This window comes from Protopterus annectens, chromosome 1.part0, assembly GCF_019279795.1.
Source record: "Protopterus annectens isolate FY-2018-M chromosome 1.part0, PAN1.0, whole genome shotgun sequence".
Classification (NCBI taxonomy): Eukaryota; Metazoa; Chordata; order Ceratodontiformes; family Protopteridae; genus Protopterus; species Protopterus annectens.
In genome coordinates this window covers 479,942,949-479,967,330 of record NC_056725.1, presented here as the reverse complement: position 1 = coordinate 479,967,330, position 24,382 = coordinate 479,942,949, and the positions used below count along the sequence as shown (strand labels likewise).

At 38.1% G+C, this 24,382-nt stretch overlaps 1 protein-coding gene across 4 annotated transcripts in view; it reads left to right on the top strand.

The window, feature by feature from the left end:
- The window catches only part of VEGFA (vascular endothelial growth factor A), a 59,715-nt gene that overhangs the window by 17,849 nt on the left and 17,484 nt on the right, over positions 1-24,382 (top strand). For 3 of the 4 annotated variants that reach the window (XM_044060652.1, XM_044060625.1, XM_044060642.1), the window contains exons 2-5: positions 8,751-8,799; positions 14,462-14,658; positions 15,231-15,307; positions 15,386-15,442. In XM_044060652.1, coding sequence (XP_043916587.1) covers positions 8,751-8,799; positions 14,462-14,658; positions 15,231-15,307; positions 15,386-15,442 — 380 coding nt within the window. The remainder of the gene's footprint in view (positions 1-8,750; positions 8,800-14,461; positions 14,659-15,230; positions 15,308-15,385; positions 15,443-24,382) is intronic. The other variant, XM_044060634.1, reaches the window with a different exon arrangement.

The window sequence follows — 24,382 nt, the reverse complement described above, 5'->3', positions numbered from 1 at the left end:
GCACAAAATATGAAATGGTTGAGCTACTTGCATTGTGCAGGGTCTTGTGTCTATTTCTTGGGGGGGGGTTGATTGCCCCCCTCACTGCACGCTGCTGGTTAATCTGATATTCCACTGGTGCCAAGTTCAGACCAATATCTCTTAATAACTGGGTAGTTCATCACTTTGGCATGGGTCATTTGAAAGTGGCTCAAATCCCAGTCCTCCTCACTTAAGACTGAAGGAAGGGGGAGGGATTGGGCATTTTAATCAGTCAGAATAGCTGACCTTTTTACTTCAACTTCTACTGGAAAAGTTAGGGTTAAAGGCACTGTTTAGAAGAATAGTGTTAGACTTGCAAAGCAGTTGTTTATACTTGTATACAGGTTGGCACAAAGTGTGATGCAAAGTCACAAATTGGCATCTGATTTCTCAGTAAACTGTGTGGTGAGTGATTGCTGTTTTGGAATGCTTTTTCAAAGTTAATATTGTATCCCTTTAAGTGCGAATACATTGTCTCAAACAGGATATGTTGTGAAATTACTTGAATTGTCAGTTATCCTGTGATGTAACTAAGAAAAGTTTCAACAGAAGAATTCTTTATGAACATATAGGCATTTAAAATGGTCAGTTTCTTACGTTTAGAAGGCAGCTTATTGCATTAATAGATACATTTCTTTAGAATAACTTAATATATCACTCATCCTTTCCTACACCCTGGTGAATACAAAGAAGGAATCAAAAGGAAAAAAGGTAGCTGTATTATAAGAACGGCCTTTAACATTTGGAAATTCTGGTAGTGACTCTCTCTAAGCACAAAGACTGTATACCACAGGTTGAAGAAAGACTCAGCATACATAGAAGTGAGACAGGTGGTTGTGCAGTCATGCTGGTGTGGTAAATATCTGGACTGTAATGGGATACTGTGACTATGTGAATTGTCAGTATGCAGGGCTGACATTTTTGTTTGCCTCTGATGCTTACATTTTACTCTAAAGCTGTCTTGCCCTCACTTTACACAGTACACCTCATTCTTGAGTGATCATATCACTTCAAAAGTCAATTTAGTCAATCATTCTGATTGATTAAGGCACTGCATAATTAGATGAGATATGGACAATATGGGAATTGGCAGTACCAATAAATGGTCTTTTTACATTTCAGGTACTGTTAATATGTTCTAGGATAGAAATACACATACAACTAAATGAATAAACACTGATTTAGTAGTCAGTTGTGGCAGGTTTCTGAAAGCATTTTTGTAAGAAAGGTTGATGTTGTTATCACATATTCAGTGTCATGTAACCAAACATTGCTGCTTGATAATCTTATATGTACTGGTCTGTTCAGTTTGTTACCTCTGGCATTTAGCCCAAGTACTGCAGTGGCTTTTTACCGCTTGTCCTGTAATACAATGTCTTTTTTATCCTTTTGTTAACCATGTTCATCCCACATTTCAGGGGAGACACGTGGCGGTCTTTTTACTGCTAAGGGAAATTTGGCCAGGGCATCTGGGACATTTCCCTACTTTGTTCAGTAGGTGCAGTGGGATCATTTGCATAGAGTTGCCACAAACTTGAGCAGGTGTAGACCTCTATTTAATGTCTCATCCAAAGGGCTACTTACTTTGGAGAACTGCAAGTTATGCATGCTGCACTGCCAGCAGTCCATCTACCTGGGTGGGAATAGAACCCACATCCTTCTGCATCAAAGGCGAGTGTGTTGCTTGTTTGCACCACTGGCACTGTTACTTAACTTTTTATGGTGAAACTGTAGTTTTTAAAACAGTGCCATATAAGTGAGGATGAAATGTAACTTAAATGGTGCATGTGAATAGTACATACTACTAAATGATGTCTGCATAGATAATGCGAGGATTTAGAAATTCCTTGGATTTAACAGGGAAACTTGGGTAAAAGTGAAGAGGATGTGGAGGTAGAATGTGGGTGTTTTTGTTGCAAACAAAGTACTGGGCGATGATGTTCAAGTTTGTGTTTACAATACTGTCAGTTTCATTTTACTTGTGTCAGGTAAACAAAACTGTTTATCTGACAGGTGCTAATATGTTAATGTTTTTAAATGTAATGTAACAAACTAGAGATGCCAAAAACAAAGCATCCAAAAGTAAATCAAGTCCCAAGATGCAGTAAATAAAAAGTTTAATATTTAAAAATGAAAATAAAAATCTAGTGTATATGGCAAGTTGTACTTTGCCTGCGCTTTCTGTTCTGCTATGCCTAGTTGTAACAGCAAAGTGTTTCTTTTTGGTGTGTGTGTGTGTGTGTGTGTGTGTGTGTGTGTGTGTGTGTGTGTGTGTGTGTGTGTGTGTGTGTGTGTGTGTGTGTGTGTGTGTTGGAGGCAGGGGCATTCTTATGAAGCCACTGGTGCACTGAGTGGCCAGTATTTTTAGATTGTTTCCATGGTTGGGGTTGTGTCCTCTTTTTGGCCTTGAGGCTTTGCTTACATGAAAGCAAGAAGAGAAACTCACTTGCATGGCTTTATCTCTACCACATGGGACGCTCTTCATTACTATCATGTGTAAAGGGTACAGTGCAAGCTCTTTCAAGTTCTTATTGTATGAACCTCTAAAAGGCAGACCTGCTTTTCACTAGTATGTGATACGGTCTGTGTTTAATACAGCATTTCCACACTTCACCTAAAAGTTCAGGAAAATGTATCCCATAGATAATTACTTTAAATTTTGTCAGTGTTATGCGTCTGAGTTCAGGCTGTGGCTTGAAAAGCATGCTTGCCACTCATCATCAGTAGAGTTGTAGTGGAAACATAATGTTGCAGTTCCCATTCCTTGTTTCCCAAAAAGCTGTGGTGCAGTACTGTTTTTATGTAGTAGCAGTATTCTTTGTAAGGTTCTCCAGACAGTTGTGTTTCTCTCTGAATCCAGGAGAGGTAGTGTCATTTTTCTACTGTTAATGCTTAATAAAGGCAGCAGCCAAAAACCAAAAAATGTAAAAGATAATAGATTCTGTATGTATTGTGCCTCATTTCTGTCATGAGGCTAGCTAAGGTGGATTTTTTAAGCTGGCATGCAGCTTTTGTCTTAGTTGTGAAGCGCCAGTGTGTCATCAGAGTAGTGCAATATTCCCAAGTTTGTGTTGGTGCTTGTTTTAGCAGAGGTTCCTGGATGTGTTTTCAGCCTCAAGCTGTATACAGACGTGCTTTCTTTGCTGATGTGAGCCATGGCGTGAGATCACAGATCCATGCTTTGCGGATCCTTCCCACATTGTTAATGCACTGCTTATGCTCTACACTGTAGATGCTCCCCTTTACCTTGCATTAGTATAGTATCCATTATCTGCTAATGTCCACAATTGCTGCACATTTCAGAAAGAGAAACACCCTTGGGGGAAAAATTCTAAGTACCTTTACTTATTGCCTCAGTGCTTTTTTTCCCCCTCCCTCTCAAACAAGCTTAGTCACAATATATCAACACGCACACACACACACACACACACACACTGCAAGTGTGTATATTTTCTCCCTTTAATGACTTTGCTTTATAAGGGTGCATGGACCTGTTATTGTGAGTATCCTTTGCATCATCAGTAGGAATAAAACTTGTAAGACTTGAGTCAGGCTGGCAGCTAAAACTTTCTTAGGCTACCTTAGACCCTCTCCTTTTTCTATAATGCTGAGGGGGTCTGGTGCCCTTATTTACATATTAAAATGCAACAAGCAGCTTAAAAGTGCTGCATAAGTAAACACCAGTTCTGCAGACCAGTCCCGAGGAATGCGTGTGTCACACTTGAATGTGCACCCCAAACACTGCAACTGCCTCATCGTTTAAGTGACACAACTTCTCGTATTGTATAAACTCTGTGATAACTAATGTACATCTATGCAAAAGAATGAAGCGTAACTTCTGGCCCACAGGTACCCAAATATAGTCTGATCACATCATACCTCTCAACTGCCCCTGATTCTTCCTTCCGTGTTTGCTCCTTCCCTACTAAATGTTTCTTCTGGTAGATCAAGGAGGACAATGCACTTGAGCTACTCCATGTTCAAATCACCAAAGGCAAAATGCAGTACAACTTCCTTGCGAGCTATAGGTCCCCCACTATGACTCCGTAAACCCACACCATGTATTTATTGGAAACACTCGCCATCCGACCCTGGTCTAGATTCATGGGTGACTTTAATTACCCCACTATTAACTGGGAATCCTATACAACACCAAATGTATAGGCACATAGATTTGTGGATTTTGTAAACACAAACAGACTGGATGAGATTCAGTACACCAACCAGGGGTGCAACCATACTATATCTGGTCTTCATTAATATGGGAGAGTGCTGCATACCCCTACTGTAATTTCTGACCTGGTAAGGTCAGACCACAAAATGGCCTTCCTTGAAGTAAAACTAAAACCTGGACCCTCAGCTAAACCTGAAATATTCAGGAACTACTCTAAGGCTAACTTCCTGCTATTAAGTGATAACCTGACAAAATTTCAAGGCTCCATAAACCCTGATAACACTGCTGCCTTTGGAGAACTGTTCACAGAAACTCTGTACAAGAGTGTTAATAGCTGCGTAGAGGCAGCTGTACCCACCAGGAAGAAGCAGAGAACTAACTCAAATAACAAGCCACCCTAGTGGAATCACAAAATCAGTAGGCTGTATAACAGAAAGAAGAAAATCATGGCAAAATTACGAGGTGCAACACCCAACAGGATAAAAGCAGTCTCCTTAAACTAGACAAACAACTCGGAGGACATATAGTCTACCAAAGCCAAATTTGAGGTTAGTTTGGCTTCTCAGGCCAAGGACAACCACAAGTTATTCTTTATCTATGTCTGGAACCTCAAAAGCAGTACATAATTGTGTGCAGAGTTCATTGTAAATGGAGCCACCTATACTGAGCTAGAAGGTATAGCAAACCTACTGGCCAACAAATTCATCTCCAACTTTACCCCTCTCTCCCCCTCAACCTTCCTTCAGGAAATACCATCAAATATAACTCCTCTGTGTCACTAGGGAACAGGTCCTTAATGCTGTCTATTAAGGTAAATAACACTGCATCAATGTCCCCAGACAATATCTCAGAATGCCTTCTAAATAGCATGAAACATGACCTATCAGGTCGTCTGGAATTGCTATTTAACTGTAGCTTACAAACAGGCTTCATGCCTCATGAATGGAGAACAGGAACAGTCATCACTCTGCAAAGGTGGGCCATCTACAAACCCTACTAACTATAGACCCACAAGTCTCACTAGTCTTGTATGTAAAGCCGTGGAAATAAACACTGGACCCAAACCCAGTTTGGTTTCTTCAAGGGCAGATCATGCCAACTCAACCTGGTGGACTTCTTTGAGACGGTCACCAAAGTAATGGATGAGGACAGAATGGTTCACATTGCCCACCTTGACTTGGCCAAGGCATTTGACTCAATACCCCACTCGGGCATTGTTCATAAACTCAGGAGGTTAGGTACAAACCTGTATGTCACTCTGTGGATAGCCAGCTGGCTCACAGACAGCACTCAGGAAGTTAGAATTGGAGTCCTCCTCTACAAACAGGCCAGTCACAAGTGGAGTCCCTCGGGCATTGATCTTTGGACCACTCATTTTGTCATTTACTTCTCTGAAGTCAAAGCCAATGTCCGTGGTCTCTGGCTGACAAAATTTGCAGATTACAAATTAGGAGCTGCCATTGAATCCCACACTGCCGCAAATGTTCTTCATTAAGGGCTGACACAGACAGACAGCTAGTGTCAGAGCCATGGACTAAAACTAAATGCCAAGAAATGCATAATAGTATCCTTTGGGAAGTCATCCTTCCTGGTAACTATCATATTGGCTGCACGCCCTTACAGTAGTGAGGAAATCATTCTATATTGTACAACTTATAGACAAAGGTATGGCATCTAAGTTCAAGGAAGTCATTGTTCCACTGTATTCGGCATTCATTAGACCATTGAGTCAGTGCCCCCTTTGGTATGTACCTAACCAGGCATTTCCAACAATTGGAACTTCCACAGAGGTTGCTCACTAAAATAATATGGGCATAGGTAAAATGCCCTATGCAGAACACCTCAAGGCCCTACCCCCGTATTCTGTCTCCTGCAGGCTTTTGAGGAGGGATCCATGCTTGTCATACAGAGCATTGTGACCCCAGTCTGATGGACCTCCAGCATATCCACCAAACAAAGAGCACCAGAATTACAAATTCTAAAACTTAAACCTTGCCTGTGATATAAATAGAACCTCCTGGAGAGACAGGTATGTATCCCAGAGACTACCCCGTATCTGGAATAGGCTCCCCATCCATGTGAAGTAGAGTTCCTCCCTAACCCAATTCAAGTACAACAATTGAATGGGTTACAGAAAATTCATCTCTGGTTTGGCACCTATGTGTCTAATAGACACAGGCAACCTGTAAATGGTTCATCTCACAGGCCCCTGCTTGTAAATGTTTCATCTCCCAAGCACCTGCTTGCACTTATTAAGGGTATCAGAACTTGTCAGAGATTTGGGATGCATGTCTAGGCTTAAAAAGACAGTTGTTAGCCTAGTAAATACATATGAACCTATTGCAGATAATCAATAATGGCAGGCATTAGAGTTTCATTCTTACTGTACAGAAAATACATACTGATGCAAAAAAACTCTTGTTTTGTTAACTTTTAAGTGGATTACAGTAAAGTTTCCTTAATATTGGGGTTTTCCCCTTTTTGTCTTTGTCAGAACCATTGAGCAAAAATGTTGACAGGTTACCAGTGAGTGATCCTGAAGCTGGTCTCTTACTTGCTGCCAAGGCAAATTAACAATATCCAGGCAAGGCTTCTTTCTGTATTGTTCTGTCTTCTAGACTGGCCTGATTCAAATGCTTAATCCACACTCCAATTTCCAGTTTGCCACAGCAATAAAGTTAGTAATTTTAATTATTAAAAAAGCTGTGAGATGAAGCAGAACGTGCAACACAGTAGGTCTAGTGACTCGCTTCTCTTCTGTTTCATTCCATTTCTATCCTCTTAAGCTGTGACTTTTTCCCCGCTCTGTGAAGCACTGCAGTCGTAGATCTCACATGGCTACTGTTCTCCTGGTAGAACATCAGCTCCAATAGTTTGCCCCTTCAGCTGCACAACATAAAAATTGACTTAAATGTAAACCTGCTGAAATCTGTAAATCCTAATTTAAAGGTAGCATTTTGTGACAGCCTGTTATTTAAATAGTAAATTCTGTACTTCTTGCAGAATTCAAGACAACTTGGTCACAATACTGAGTGGGACAGTCTTTCTGAAACGTCAGATTGTACAGGACAGTCCACGCCAGCATCAAATGAAAAGCATTAAGTTCATCTTCTTACCAAAATAACGGTGTCTGTCTAAGTTTTGAAGCTGGGACATTCATTTTTTTGTCATACTGCTTTATATGATATTAAGATAACATAAGTGTAGTGCACAGCTTTCAGTTTCTTTTAGAGAAAACTCAGACAATATTTTTTATTGTAAAATATTAAGTAAGTTGCCATTTTTCATGAACCAGTACAGGCTTAGTCAAAATAACTTCACCCTAGCTGAAACTTGGTTCACAAACATCAAACTCCTTATTAGTCCCAAAAAAAGCCGACTCATTCTTTTTTTGGTCCAGGCAGACCACCTGCCCCTTAATAATAGTTTTCATATCAACTCCAAAGATAACATTCAAATCAGCCCAACCACACACATCAAACCGCTAGGGGTAATAATAGACAATAATCTGAGATTCTACGTCCACATTGCACAAACCATCAAAAAAGTAAACATAAAACTCGGACTCCTTTACAGGAACAAACACTTCATTACTAAATTTACCAAAACAACCATTGCAAGGACTCCTGTTTTATCCATCCTTCTATATGCCTCTCCCATGTTGACTAATCTCCGACTAACCGATCTAAATAAAATGAAATCTTGCTATAATAAGATTGTCAAGTTTGCTACTGAAGCCTCATATATAGGTCCCACCCCTGTTTATCCCTTAAGCAGCTCAACTGGCTGAAATTGCCTCACATCCTACTACTACTCAATTTACTCAATCAAGCTTTACTGCTTTCCTGATAGAACCCCAGGACTTCGACAATTAATTCAGCCCCACTTACCTTCTAGAGCCTTACACTCTAGTAATCAGCACCTCATAACTGTCATCAAACACAAAAACGATGCTGGGAAATCCCTTTTTGCCAGTACCATTGCCAACAATTGGAACTCAGTGCCAAATGAAATAACTTCTACCACCTCCACTTCTCATTTAAAAAAATTCCTGAAAACCCACTATCTAAATAACCAGCTATGTTCATGTAATTCCCCAGGATAATCCACACCAAGAAATTGTTTCAGAACTTCAGCTATATATAGACAGTTTTCTCCTGAAAGCTAGCCAACCCACTGATATATACCTTACTGAACAAAACAAAAAAAAATTACATGGTTTACTGTATAACTTGTTAATCTCTGCTGCATTGTTTTTCAGTGATGTATGTAACAGCTATTAAGGCTCTCTCCTATATTATAATGTATTGTATTGTATAATATTTAATGTTTTGTACTATATTATATTCTACTGTTTGTATTTCTCTTGGAGCTTTTCTCCCCGGGCCTCCGCTGAAAATGGACCTGTGTCCAGTTGGACTTTCCAGGAAAACAAATGTAAAATAAATAAAACTTACTTAAGTTATGTTACTGATATTTGTCACAGATATTCAAAGTAGTTACTTATTACTCCCTTCAAGTTACCCTGAATTGTAATTTTTTTTATATTTTTCAGGTATCCATGACTGCTCACATCCCCGAAGATACAGAGAAAAAACAAGAAGGTAACTCTATCAGATTTTCAGAGTTGTTTATTCAGTCAGTCAACTTTGTTAGTGTGTGCATTCGTGTACATATGTAAACTAAATGCTTTGAGTGTACTGTGGTGGTTATAACTTATTTGTTTAAGATGGTTCATATCTTAGAAAGTCTATATAAAGGTGTACATGGTCTCAGGAAATTGAATGGATTTTATTTTTTGTGTGTGTATATTTTCCTTTACACTTGTGTGAGGGTGATAGATCTGTGGAAGCTGTCGAAATATTACCGAGTAGGCATCCACAGACTAACTGCTTCTGAGGTGCCTTTAAGTCGACGTTATCAAGATACTTCAGAGGATTGTCCGCATGTAATTCATTTGGTTCTCTGTGGACTTTCCCATTTATAGGCTCTTTGGAACAGAATAAAGCCCATCTGTGACTTGCATGATCTTGGTTTGATCTGCTTTGTTGGGAGCTGGTGGAGGTGGTAGGGAAGATCCTGACCTGAATGAAAGGTGCCTGTACTTCTACCTTAAGGGTGGAGAGATGACAGCTTCGATCTTCTGTATTATCACCCACAAATCAAGCAAGCAAAGGCTTGAGGCACACAGGGGATTTTACATGCCTCATAAGCATGTCACGTGATGCACTGTGAACACAATTGTGACTGTGATTGGAAGTATTCATTTCCACATAGGGGTTTGCCATTATGAGAAGGAGGTTGTACTCTACCGCCTAGAGCATTGTAAGCTAGCGGGACCTGGGTTCCCCTTGTGGATGACTGGTTAATGGTCTGCTACTTCTTAGCTTCAGCATGGTAGGGCTGTAAAAGAACAAGTGTGTGATCAGATGGCTGAAGTTCGTGAAGGTAGAAGTCGTGTAGGAAAAATAAAGTTTCTGTATTCATAAATAACTATCCAGTTAAATGTTTCTACACTGCTTTTATAGTCAAAGGTAGTCCAGATTTGTTAGGGGACTGAAAATGCTACCCTTATTCTCTGCTGTGATACCTGTTAGAGGTAGTTTTGCAGAGAACATATACATGTATACTGAGAGCATATGTTGGGAGCATGCAGAGGAAAGCCTAACAAGAAATGCAGTCGGGACATTCTTTGTAGGACTTGGGTGGTATAAATGGAACTGAAGGGCAGTTTTAAACCTGATACCAGCTTCGCTTTTTAAGAATGCTGCTCTTTGGAAATAATTTTGGGGCCTTAGCAAGGTGTACTGAAGGGTATTGGAGAATATCAGACATTTTAGAGGCTTAAAGGAGCCTGGCTTAGTGAAAAGATATGGGACAGTGAGATGTATTTCATTAGGAAGGGGTTACATAACTTGGTCAGACTCTGAACATTTTGATCATTGTGTTTTAATTTAATCATGCATTAAGTGGAAGAAAAGAAGTAATTATTACTGTGACCAAGTCATACTTATCATCTTAAAAAGAACAAAGAAAAAGGGAGAGTTATTTTATAGGAGAAAATATGTACAAAGAGACCACAGCAGTAAAATAAAGTGGATTAAAAGTGACAGTTTCATAAGAAATGCAGTATATTTTTCTTTGAGAAGATGATGGAAAAATGGAGCATCTGCTATAGAAATTTGCATGATGGTAGTGCAAAAAAAGTGAAAACTAGTCTGGATTTCAGCATATTTGCCCAAGCAGTTTAGCTTTAAGTGTATATTTTGAAAATTATGGCAATAATGGAGCCTTTTTTTGAGGCGTACCCTGCTATAGTAAGTGCACCGTGTTTAATAAAAGTAGTTACTTATGTAAATTTCAGACTGTTCTTCAGTCTTTTTAGAATTTAAATAGTGTTTATCACAGTTTGCTGCTGCCATTGTTGTAAATGTCCACTCACCATACTTGGAAGGTATTTGCCAATAATAATTGTATCATAACAAAAATCCTTGATAAATGCAGGGAGATGTGGATGTTAAGGGTAGGAAATCCTTAGATCAGAATAGAGTCTGCAGAGCTTGCAGTGAGTGCTAACTTTATTTCCCCACACAACATTATAAATACTCTTAGAATGTCCTACAAAACACTTGTGACTTCACTGCAAATATGCACTTACCAAATCATTAGCATTTGCTAAATTTGGAGTCATGGAACTGAAAACAAGAATCCTCGGGAACAATATAGTTTGTATGTTTGTCCTGTATATTTGTGTTGTTTATAGCTTTGCTACTGAGGAATCTGTCATATGTTGTACTCTCATTTAATATCAGTCGTGTCAGGAGTAATCCCTCTGTGTTACGAGATCCTTCTGACTACCACATAATTACATTCTCCTTGCTTGCAAATTCCAGTTGGGATTTGAAGTGATGCACTTGATAAGCTAATATGAACTGCACACAAAACAGCACCTTCTATCTTAACTGGTAGTATAGCTGTGCATTGTGAGTTTTTGTGGAGAAACATAATTATTGGATCACTTCTGTACTGCAGGACTATGGATATTTTATGGTCTCTGTCTCTTGTTTTTTTTTTTTTTTTTTTTTTTTGCCCTTTTTTTAGGGAAAAGTTTTCTTCACAGTAAATTTGTAAGGCTGCCTGGTGGACTTCATGTAGCCTTTTAAATCACACAACATGTTGCAGTTCACATCACAGAAATGCTCGGGGGGCTTCATGTAATTGCTGAGCAGGTGGCTCACTTTGTGCAGTGCTTCATAAGTCTGTAGAGTGACAAGTCATTTTTGACTGTGCTTTTGAAGAATTACTTCTATGACAGTTGCTTATTTCCATGGTTATGCATTTTGGCATGTTTTTTTATTTAGCTAACAATGTTAATGGGAATTCTCATTGACTGGCTGGCCTTTGCTTATTGTTTTGTGATAAGTCTCATTATGTTGGTCAATGCAAAATTCATGTTGATTTGCTGTTTCTCATTAGATCTTAAGGCGTGCACTTTTTATAATTTGGAATTTGTTAGACGTTGACAAACATGTTGCTGTAGAATTTGCTATGATGATATTGCTACATTAACTTTTTGCTGTGACAGTTTTTTTTTACATTTGTAAACAGGAACATTTATTGCAGCAGGTGCCGTGCAGTTATGTTGCTCGGTACATATGTCTGCAATGTGCAATAGGAAAGTTCACCTTTATTCCCTTAGTGTCTAATACTGGAGAGTTTTTTTTTGTCTTTTTCCATCACTGTCCCCATTTCCTCCTTTCAGATTTTTCTGCTTTGCTCTTGTGCTTGGTGTATGTCACTCTGGCATGATGGCTTGTTTGGTTTTGCCATTTGCAAAGCTGATGGCATCATGACTGCCAGCACCAGTTCTGTCACAAACAAGTCTGAAGGCACATTTACAGTGTTATGGCTTTTTATGCCTGGGCAAGCTTACCTCACCAGCTGTGCATCTGTTTTTCTTTTTTAATAAGTGTATTCAAAAAATAAAGATAACAGCCATCAAGTAAACATTGAAAATATTCTTTATACAAGCTTAAAATCTCATACCTCTGGTAGTGACATGGAGTAAGTAGAATTAAAGATCTGAACAGACCAATTACCAGTGATTAATTCAGAAACAATATAATCTAAAAGCTTCAAAGTTCTATTAAACCTTCTGTTTAATAAGGTGAGTGTCTTGACCAACTGTAAATCTACATATTGTAGATAAGAGCGGGGACAAAGAAGGACCATAACCAATAATATTGTACAAGGTCGTGCAGTATGAAATCTACTATAGAATGTAAACTGTTATTTAATGGACTGCTCCAAGGATAATTTAAACCCAAGATTCCTAGATCAGTTTTAGCATGGTGTCTAAGTTTTGAAGCTGGGACATTCATTTACTCACTACAACAGTCAAGTCTTCTAACTTATAGCTCTAATTGCAATGCCAAGATAAATCTACTGGTTTTCATTAGTGCCTGTCAGGCCATCATGAGACAAAAAAACTCTGATATTAAAATTAGCCTGACCAGCCTTGGCATTGCATCTTAATGGTGTAATGGACATTTGAGGCACCGGAAGCATAACATTTCCAGTGTGGTGGTGCCAGACGGATGCAATTCCAAGCATGTGCTCTGTCTGTGGACTTCACTGCATCATGCCACAGCTCACATGCCATCAGAGTTTCCCATGCATTCTTAGTGGTCACTGTTACAGTGAAAATCCCACCCCTGCCTTTTGAAAAACAAGTTGACATTTTGCAGTTAGCCTGTTTTTTTAACTATCTGTACTCAGCAGCTGTATTGCCTCTTGGATCCCAATTTGCTAGGGGTGACAGCAGAAGCCCTTTCCTTACATTACCAAATCCGCTAGTGCTGGTCTACTTCAGTTAAAGAAATGAGGCTTTGGATCTTTCCTAGAATGTGGACATAATATTTTACTTTGAGTTTAACTACATTTGCTTAAAGTGTAAGGCCGCGGAACACTGCTTAAGTAAAAAGAACACAGTTCATTTATTCTTTATGTTCTCCTTCATACATTTAATTTTATAAGTAAATCTAGAAACTGCTGGCTGCATATTATTCCTGCAAGTAAAACTAAATAACTACATTGATGTATGCCACCAAAGAAGAGGAGGAATGTTGAGTGAATTACTGAGTAGCGGGATGGCTGATTATGAAACATTCCCCAACTCTAGATTTTTTGGCACCCACTATTTCAAAAAAGAAAAACCTTCACTTTCCAAAAGAGATTTTCAGGCAAAGTTTGTGTGAAACTGTCTTTGATATGCAGCAATCTTGGAGAGAGAGGAGTACCAAGTTTTCAAAAAAGCAAAACCTTCACTTTCCAAAAGAGATTTTCAGGCAAAGTTTGTGTGAAACTGTCTTTGATATGCAGCAATCTTGGAGAGAGAGGAGTACCAAGTTTTCAAAAAAGCAAAACCTTCACTTTCCAAAAGAGATTTTCAGGCAAAGTTTGTGTGAAACTGTCTTTGATATGCAGCAATCTTGGAGAGAGGAGTACCAAGTTTTCAAAAAAGCAAAACCTTCACTTTCCAAAAGAGATTTTCAGGCAAAGTTTGTGTGAAACTGTCTTTGATATGCAGCAATCTTGGAGAGAGAGGAGTACCAAGTTGCAAATCCCTCTGTATAGAAAGTGTGAGATTTGTACCCCTCCCCCCAAAAATGCTTTTTCTCATTCTCCCAACATACTCTGATGTGGATGGGGATCATCAAATTTAGATGTTAAGAAATCCATGTCAAGTAGTTTTCAAGTATACAAATTATTGACATTCCTGCAAGTATAATTTTCATGGATGTTTATAGCATTATATCCAGGCCTGCTTATAAGGAGTGTGTTCCAATCACAGATAAAACAGCATTATGCTGTATTCACACTTACTTCAACTGTGATCATGCTTTACTATTCTTTGTCTTTTAGATCACTCATTCCTATGCCTAAACCATTGTGCTGTTGACCAAATTATGTACATTTGCAAAATAGAGTGAATAGTTGCTGACCTTTGTGGCAGCTGGAATGTCTGTGTACAAATGTATTACTCTGCTCTCAGGAGATATAACAAAGCATTTCAGAGCAATTGGTAGCTTGCTCTCTTCTCTTAAATCACAGATATTTCTTTCCAATGATTATGAGTACAACCAAATTATTAACTGATTATTTCACATGCATGTAGTGTATGTTTGTGTGCAATGTGAGCATTAGATCCTTTCTGTGGTGAAAGTCCATTCTTTACAAGTTTTCTTTATACATTTTGTATTACAGTTATTGGCTTTGTGGAAGTGTACGCGCGAAGCTACTGTCGATCGATAGAAATGATGGTTGACATCTTTCAAGAATACCCAGAAGAAGTGGAATACATCTTTAGGCCATCTTGTGTGCCGTTGATGAGATGTGCAGGCTGCTGCAGTGATGAAAGTTTAGAGTGCATTCCATTGGTTACATATAATGTAACAATGGAGGTAAGTCAGAGCTTGTATCTAGTGACAGTTACTTGGCTCACTTTGCAGCTGATAATTGTTGGTCTTGTTAGAAAGGTACATAAAAGTAAAGGGAAGCCACCAAGAGAACCCAAAGCAAATTCCTGTATTCTTTTGTGCTTTGGTCTTTTACTTAGAATGTATGATGGTTAGCACAGGGGATTAAGGTTTAGGACTACTAATTGGTCAGTCTCGTAGTTCGGGGTTTGAGTCCTTCTGTTTCATTTTGCCTACTTTGACTCTGAGCAAGTCACCTAGCCAAGCCTTGTCTCAGAGCAGAAGAATCATTAGTTTTATTTTGTTGTACTAGTAATTTTCTGCTATATATGATAAAAATGCAAGACAAATTTATTGTAGCATGTGAGATTTGACATTTTGAATTGTGCACTTGACTTCTCTATGTTACTGTTTCTTGACTTGTGTTTGTGGATTGTACTTTTGAATAACTTGTAAGGCTTGTTTATGTACTGTATTGTACGTATTTGACCTGAAAAACACTACATTTTGCAGTTTCAGTATTAAGTCATACTTTTATGCATTTTTGTTTTTTATAGATAATGAGACTTAAGCCTCATCATGGGGGACACAAAGTGCTAATGAGCTTCTCTCAACACAAAAACTGTACATGCAGGTAATGCCTTTTTTATTACTTTTTTTACATGAGGTGGGAATGGGAAAAAGAGAATGAGACTTTAACATTAATGCTTAGCCCTTCACTTTCATTTTTTTATAGGCCGAAGGAAGTAGCTACAGTTAAACCTGAAAAGTGAGTAACAACTTCTTTCTTTTCCTTTTTTAATGGAATAATGATTCCATTTGCTTCCTGAATTGCCATTGATAACTGAAGATATGGGGGGAGGGGAGTGTTGTTGTTTTCAAGCACTGTAACCTGTAAGTATCCACCTGTGTACATGTCCTTTTGACCAGTAGGTGGCACGCTGGTCTAATCGCATTCTTTCGCGTAAGCAGAAATGGACATGCTTAGGTTTGGGATAGCTAAGCCGCAACTGCAAAGTACGAATGAGTCTTTGCCATTGTTCTGTGTAGGTTTCCTGAATATTAATTCGTGAATTGTCATACCATTGGGAATGCACCTCACTATGCATCCATTTTATCAATGTTGTTTCCCAGAGTTAATTAGTTTATGAGGACCAGAAACTAATTTTATAGACTTGAGGAACTGCATGATAGTACATATTGGTAGAGATAAGGCACTTAATGTTATGAAACCAAAAGTTTTAGGAGAGAGAGAGATTTTTGTCATAAGGAGAAGTGTTGTGCTGAGTTATCTGAAAGAGAAAGCTCTGCTGTAAATATTAATAGAAAAAATAGGTGCATTTGTTTATAAACAGAAACAGCAGCTTGTAGAAGAAGTATTGTGTGTCAGTTATTGATTGCGAGAGACCTAAAAACCAAATACATAACTCCCTGTTTTCTATTCTTATCTCTTTTAGTAGTGAAATTGCCTGCCTCATATAACCATCCTGGTTTTACCTTAATATTCTCATTTGCTGTAGAAAATGCATCTTTTAATTTTTGAATATCCACATCTAACCCTAATGACCTCCATTTCTGGTCACCTGATTATCCTGAAATGTTCTGCAAACAAGTTTTTTTTCACGTACCTTTCAATGTTGAGTTTCTCCTACTTGTGTTTTCTTCAGTCACTCTGAGCTTCCTGCTTCATTTGTTCTTGGACAGGAGGTACATACAGTTCTGGAGTATTTAACTTGTTTTGTTTGCCTCTTGCTGCGTACAGTTACATGCATGGAGATGTTCCATTTCACCAGCAGTGTAATGGTTACCCATTTTTGTTCACCGTTCTTTGTGTGGCCTATATGCTGTCTTTGGCTGTCTTAAGGATCAATTCTGAAATTACAGAAGGAAACCCAAGAAGATAGATTCAGTGCTGTCATTCAGCTGTCATTCAGCTGTATCTGCTATCCATTCTTCATTGTCCTAGATGCAGTATTGTACTCCTTTCAAACGTGACAAAAGTAACATTTCGTGTTGCAAACATTCAGTGTTGCATCATTTTGTGTAGCTGCCAAGCCATTTGCTCACCTTCCCTTCGGAATGAGTTAACGTATAATTTTGGTTTGTTTCTCTTCCCTTTTGGAATGAGTTGATACACGATTTTGGTTGTGGACCTTGCCTACTATTACATATGGCATCTATTAGTGCTGCAACTGCTAGAATAAAGGTCTTAACTTGAGAAACTTACTTGTGATCAAAATATTTAATTAGATTATCAAAAAATACAAAGAACTGGATCTTTCTCTCTGTGTCTCTCCCTTTCTATCTCTTATGTAACAAAACTCCTTTAAAGTTCATTCTGGAGCATTAAGATGCCTATTTCTACATCTGATATTGGTCTAGAACAAAGTGGGAAGCATCATGAGCAAATGGTTTGCTTAACATTTAGTCCACAGTTTGAAGGGCCTTTATGTTTTATGACAGGGGAGGGTAAAGAACTTTGATTCTGCAAATACTAAATGTGAACTTGATGTTTGCAAAAATGTTGCAAACATGCTGCCAGTGAGTGCTGCAGATATTTTTTTTTCTGTACCCACTTTGTAATAGCTGAACAGAAGTTTGAGCATCAGTGAAATAGCAGTTTTTCTGTTCTTTGAAGTCAGAATCACTGACACGCAGTATTCCAAAACAGGAAAAGTTACTGCAGTTATGGAGTTCACTTTCCCGTGATCTACAGTGACCTTGGAATTGGAGTATTTAAGTCTCAAGAGAGACATGGTGCAAAGCTCCCTGCTATTTTTCTATTTGCTGATACCTGATTGTTGATCTAATTGTGTGTCAGTACATTTTGTTTGGCAATCTGAAAACATTTCTTGATGTGCTATTAGGGGTATAGTCACATAGAAATAATGTTATAGATAAAGATGTGTACTTTATAGGTGTTCTCCTAGGGAGGCACTCTACAATTTGCTTTTGTTGCAAAAGAGAAATTGTCTTCCCCAACATGCAACTACGTCAGAGTTGCTCATAAAATGTAGGCATGTATGGGGTATGGCCCCCTTGGATATGGAGTTTTGAGGAATTAGATACTATCTGTTGTGTTTTATGTCACTTCCATATAGCTGCATGTTGATGCACTTTTGGTATCTTGATTCAACATTAATTTCTTTTCAATTTTCTGCATTTTCTCCAGTTTAACTTTCTGTTCTTTTCTTTGTCACTGTTACTATAAGTGATGACATCCTAGATCAAAGCAACGATTCCAGTTTTTCTTTTGACATTTTGTGTTACAAGCGTGTATTATGTGTTTTTAGTGACAAAAAAGGCAAATACAAAGAGTAAAGAACATCCAAACTATTTTAAAGATAAGAGGAATGAACGACTATCAACATACGTGCAGACTTAAACTGCTAGGGTTATATGCTTTGCCATATGTATATGTATATGGGGTAAGAACTAATGTACTAATTTAGACATTTCTAAGACTCATTCTTGAGGAAATGTTTAAGGAAAATGTACATGGAGAAAGGAATACAATAGAATAGGAGATAAGGCTTCATAAAGTAAAAAGTGGCTTTAATGGACTCATTTACTGTAAGTTAAATTAATAGAAACTCTGCTAATGTCTAAGGAGGTACTTGTGAGAAAATAAATATCAAGTGTGGGGATCTGGGGTTGGCAGTAAGGGATTATGTTGCCATAGTCTTCTCCCTATGTCTTTGCTAATATGTGTGTGTTGTGTTGTACAAACAGTCACAATTAAAGTACACCATCTCAAGACAGCAAAGTGTTGTAGTTGCCTATTAAAATAGGTAGTATTTTGTAGGGTATACTCTATGAAATGAGAAATGTAAGCCAAGTAGAAAAATAACAGCTTAGCAAAAACAAAGTTAAAATGCCCACACCATTTTTCTAGCATCTTAATTCTAGTTTGATCTGTCTACCAACAAAGCCACTTAAAACACTAAGTTTCACTTTTGGTATGTTTGCAGGAAATCACTTTACCTGATTTTAGAATAATGCCCTAAATTATTAAGACTGGGGTGGGGCCATAGGACACATGAGGATACCCAACAGGTGTCGTGATTTGCACTTCGCAAAATAAATATGACCTGAATAAATGTATAACTGTATTAACAGAAATATAAAAAAAATTTCAGGGAATATGGGAATATTTTCCCTGTATACAGTGTGTGAGTATGTGTGTGTATTTATAATATATATATATATATATATATATATATATATATATATATATATATATATATATGTGTGTGTGTGTGTGTGTGTGTGTATATCATTTGATGTCTGCGCCCTGACGTTCATTTGCTACAGGTGCTAGTGTAATTCTTGGTTAAATAGCTTTTAGTAGTGGTGAATTAAAGTAAATGTCAAATGTTCACTAGCACTTCTGTTTCTTTTGTATCCACTTGTTTGCTTTTTTATATAACACTGAATAAACAGAAATAAATTCTTAAATGTGGGTCCTGCCCCCCCCCCCCCCCATGGAGAGCTTCAGTCCTGTACTGTTCTGCACTGGTTTTGCAAACTGAAACCACCATAGTCCTAAAGTGGTAATACTTTGAGTCACACATTTCTAATGCATTGTAAACAGCTTCAGGTGACAGACAGTTCTGTGAATACTTTGGGCTTAAATACCACATTTCATAATTTTTTCCAGTGTATATAAGTGACTGACTTGTGTGTTTCACATGAGGTTTAAGTACTGATACATACATATTCCTTACTGCTTACCTTAAAATGCTTATTCATTCATTTCACAAGTACTATCCACATTTCTTGATGTAAGGTTTGTCTACAAGACCAACTCTGCTTTCCGGAAAGCTTCAGGTAATTGCAAATGTACAATCAGATTATGTAATTATCTAAATATTTAAACCTTCTCAGACATGCTCACAAAAGTGTACCTCACATAAAAACATAACCTGAACTCAATGTAAACACAACCTCCTCAGGTAATGTTTGCTGTTTATGAGCACACACACACAGTTATAATTTTGACATTGCAACCATTATTTTTATTGATTTATCCTGGTTAAATGCCTTGTGTTAGCAAATGAGAAACTGCCTGATATAGTACAGTTGATCAGGGTGGAGATAATCAAAGTAACAAGTTTAAAATAAGTAGCTGAGTTGTCAAGAATGTTCCCTAACGTCTTCAGGACACTGCATCAGTGGCTCCTCTACCTGCTGTTCGTCTCATTTGTTCCACAAGATGGGAGTTGGATATCCTCTGGTTAGGTGAGGGCCCTGCAGCCTCTTCATTCCTGTTGAGGAAACCCATTTGGATCATCATTTCCCTGCAGCGAGACGAGTAGATCAGCCTGCAAATCCTAAGAAGCATCTTACCTTCCCACCCACAATGCAGCTTGCTGTCTCACTAAGATACCTGGCTAGGAGAGTGTGACGTACATGTTCCCCACACGTCCCATATCCCATGGCTCCAGCAGTGTAGATGTGCAGCTCACAGCCTAAGCAAGACTGGCATCTGACAACAGAATACTACCTAACTTCCAGGAGATGTCAACAATGTGGAAGGCCAAGCCACTGCTTCCCCACCACAGGGTGGGCGAGCCAGCATCAGCTACTTAAGTTTCCATCCTCATTGAGTACAGATCATCTGGCACAATTTGGAGCTTCTTCCCTGTATGCCACAGGGTTATCCTGTTTTGATAGGAGGTTGCGGACAGTAATGGCCTTTTTATATCTCCAGTGGTTTTAGTTGGCCATGGGGGTACTGTATTTAGACAGTGGGAATCTTTGTTTAGGGGCACCATTTAAGATAACATTATTACATGTTTCTTTGCCAGTAAAGAACACTTTGGTAAAACTTCCTGGGAAATTTCAGACTTGTGTATCTGCATGCAGCTGTTATGCTGTTTTCTTTCTTTTTCTCTGGTTATTTTTGATTTTTTTTGTTGCTGTCTTTCTTTTGTTCTGCTGGAGCTGAAATTCAAAATGTTTAGTTTGTATGGGTTTATAGCAACTTAAAAAGTATTAGTGATGCAATAACTGTATCTTTATACAGTCAACAGAAATATGTGTTCTTTCATTTTCTTTATTGGTATACCCCTCAAACTACAACATTCTTCACTCTTTCTTTATACACCATTCTTGTCAGCTGTTTTTTATTCTTCACTCCCCATTTTTGTCCCTTTCCTTCCTCATAATCTACTTTAGGTCACTTAGATAAGATCAGTGATTCCTCACCTTTGCTGTCTTCTGGCTTTTGGGTAGACTGGGGGGTGCAGTTTGCTCCAGTGACCCACAGATTACATTATTTTACAAGACACCACAGGGGAATGTAGAACAATCATCTTGGCCTATTGGCATTGCCCACTATAGAGCTTATAGCAGAGGTATTGTTTCCCCTGTAACATCCCTGCTGGAAAGTGGCACATTTAAACATAAGCTAGAGACTGCAGAAATCAATAGATCATGACAAAAATGAAGTCTTTTTAATTTTTTTGCTTCCATTTTTTATACAATCTGCACACATTGGTTCAGCTACTTAAGAAACATATTTTCCTCTGTGTTATAGTCCAGTTCAGGCTGTAGTCCATATCTGTCTGTATTCGTCAAGCCAGCGTTGCTGCTGCTGCTGCTTGCAACTGTTTAAAACTTCTGCCAGTTATCTTTCTTAACAGCTTTTTAAAAATGTGAGTAATTCCATAGTTGTATACTTTCTGCTTATGTGATTAATCACATCCATTCCAACCTACAAATGATTTAAGAATGTCAGCTGTTCTCATTGTGCTTTTTGTTTTCTTGTCTAATAATTTTCAGTTGAATAAAATCATCATTTGGTTATGTCGATTGGAATCTTGTATAATTGTAAATACTCAAGTACATATAAACCCAGGCAATGACTTCTGAAGCAGAATAAAATATCTGATATTTTGTGTAGTTTTCAGAGTTGTGTTATGAGGTTGCTACCACTACTCCAGAAAGCTGAAGCAAAACAGACATACTAGTTTAGTCCTCCTGCCTAACTGCTAACTGACAAAAGAAAGGTCTCATTTTAAAATTATTCAGTTAAGTTTAACTTATAGGAAATTCATAGAAATTATAAAGCTAGTACTCCAGGAAAAATGTGCCTGTAGTACATACGAAGTGTAATGTGAGAAGAAATGTATGAATGCTTGGCTGTCCATGTTATTCCACTCCACTTTAAATTCCCAAGCCAGAGTACTTTTTTTAAAACTTATTCTTACAGCAGCATTCAGCCTTGATAGCCATGTGCAAGTGTTAGAACTTAGATCAGGAACTCCAAATCACTGATGCAATTTTTCTTGTAATACCATCCATTTTGGTTGATTACATGAATCACATGTGCCTGATGCACTTATGTCCTCATATGTGCTGAGTTCAGTGTGGTTGCAGTACTAGATTGCTGAAGACTTATGGTAAAGGGATGTTTTAGTGCAAGGTAGTTTACTGTCATTCTGTGTGCTGTGCACTGTCCTCAATGCTGCATTGCTTTGTTTTGTAGTACAATTAGTAGTAGTATTGTCATCAGTGGGTGAGTAGAAGAATGCAAAATGTGTGCAAAAAAATCTGTTGGACATGTCCAGCCTAGTGAGGTTTTTCACTTCATAATGTATTTTCCTAACATTCTGCTGTAGTACCTTGCCTTCAGGTGCTCTTCTATTGTTTCTTTGTGCATACGTTTAAGCTTCCTGTACTTTTATTTTTTTTTTCCTTTCTAGTTTAGTCTCACATAAACTGCAGCATGCCAGTTATTGAGCATTTCAGTTGTGGTCAGTGTTGTGTAGCAATCCCAGTTTCTTTAGCTTCCTCCTTTATTTTTGAACATTTTTTTTGTATCATGTTCCCCTTTGTTTGGTAGCTTCTTAAAGGTTATATTGTAGCTACATTTCCCTAGCTGTAAATGTTGTAAAGATAAGGGCCTACTAGAGACCCTCACCTTGAACTCTCCAATGACTAGTTTATTTCATTGTACATATTGGTTTGCTGATTCACCCTCAAGGCACCCTTTTTAAATGGTCAATGGAACCATCTTATTTTATTAGTAGAAAATCCTTGCTTAATGATCAGTCCTCAATCTGTTATGACACAACCTGTTAACTGTGTTATAGCACTGATAGGCCATGATTTTTTTCCTCTGGTAAGTCTAAATATTATATAAAATATTGTGTGTAACAGTGCACCTCTGCTCAGTTCTTTCTTCATGAATTCAAATACAAAAATAAATGTTAGGCGTTGACTTCAGCAGTAATATCATCACTGTTCTTGACTCCACACACATCCATGCATAGACGTTTGTATTGTAGACTGCTACATCTGTGTGCTTCCGTTCTGAGATCAGAGCTAGTTAACTAAACATTTAAAATAATTCTCTTTTCCTTACTTTTCTATTTATAAAGCATTTTTTAATTCACACTGTACATGTGGGACTTTTTTTTCATCCTTGCTTTCTACAAATATTACCTTTCATCCCTTCTAATTAGTTTTTGGATTTGTGAAGGATCGGGAAAAATTGTGATTTTATATCTACTCCTATTTTCTCTGGTTAATTCCTTTGGTTCCATTTCTTCCATATAGTATTTATCAGTCTGTAAAAGCGTGGGTTCATCTTTTTTATTTGCACAAATATTTTTAAAATGTACACCCTAGCTATTCTGCTGTCTTGTAACAATGTGATACTAGGATGGTGTGACTACGTCTCATTACGTGTTGATCTACACTAAAAGCAAGAAGACCAAGTTAAATGGAATGAGTGTATGGGAAACGCTGTCCCGCATAGTATCACAGAAGTCTTTCCTCACAAGCTGTAGCTACTGCACAGTGATCGTTGTGAAAAGTAAAAGGAATAAATGTGTTTCCAATAGTCAGGTGTATGGATGGAAAATAGAAATAAGTATATGGTTTGATGCTGGAGGCACAGACTTAAGACAATGTGAATTATTGTCTAGTGACAGTCAGTGCAGACTGCAGCTACACTTGTGTCCCTTTGACTCGAGGTATTCATTTTGCTTGGTAGGGTGGCACAGTGGTTAGCCCACCCCAGTTCTTGTTTCTCTGATCCATTTACCAGATGAGTGCCCTCTGCATGGAGATGCATGTCCTCCCCATGTCTGCCTTGTTTCCACTGAGTATTGTGGTTTCCTCTGTCATCTCAAATAAAAAAGTGATCTTAGATGACTCAGTGGTCTTCTAAGTTGTCTTTCATGTATGAACGTGGTGTGGTTGAGTAGATATGTGTGGTTGAGTAGATATGTGTGTCCTATGAAGGACAATCTTTAGCATCCAGGATTAGTTGAATCCCTTGTATCCATTCCTTGCCAGGATAACCTCCAGATTCCCATAACCTGTATAGGTAAAGCTAATAGCAGAATGAATGATTTACTTAAAGCATCAGAATGGCATTGCAGATATCTGAACTACAGAACAGTGACATCTCAGAAAAGCACTTAAAGAAAGTTAAGTAAAAATGTGCAGCAAAAAGATGAAGGTTTAAGTCTGATTTAGCATTTACCAGTATAATATTTTTTTCCTTATCGATGGCCTGATTGATACCAGCCTATTGACATAGCTTTGGTTAAAATTCCTTGTACCACTATATGTATCAGCATTCTTTCCTTTATAAGTTTATTCTGCAAACTCCAGTCTCCTGTTCTACCCACTTTGAGGCAATTTCCAGCAGGTGTAGGTGTCTCTGCTGCTTTGCCTTGTGGATGCCCCCAGC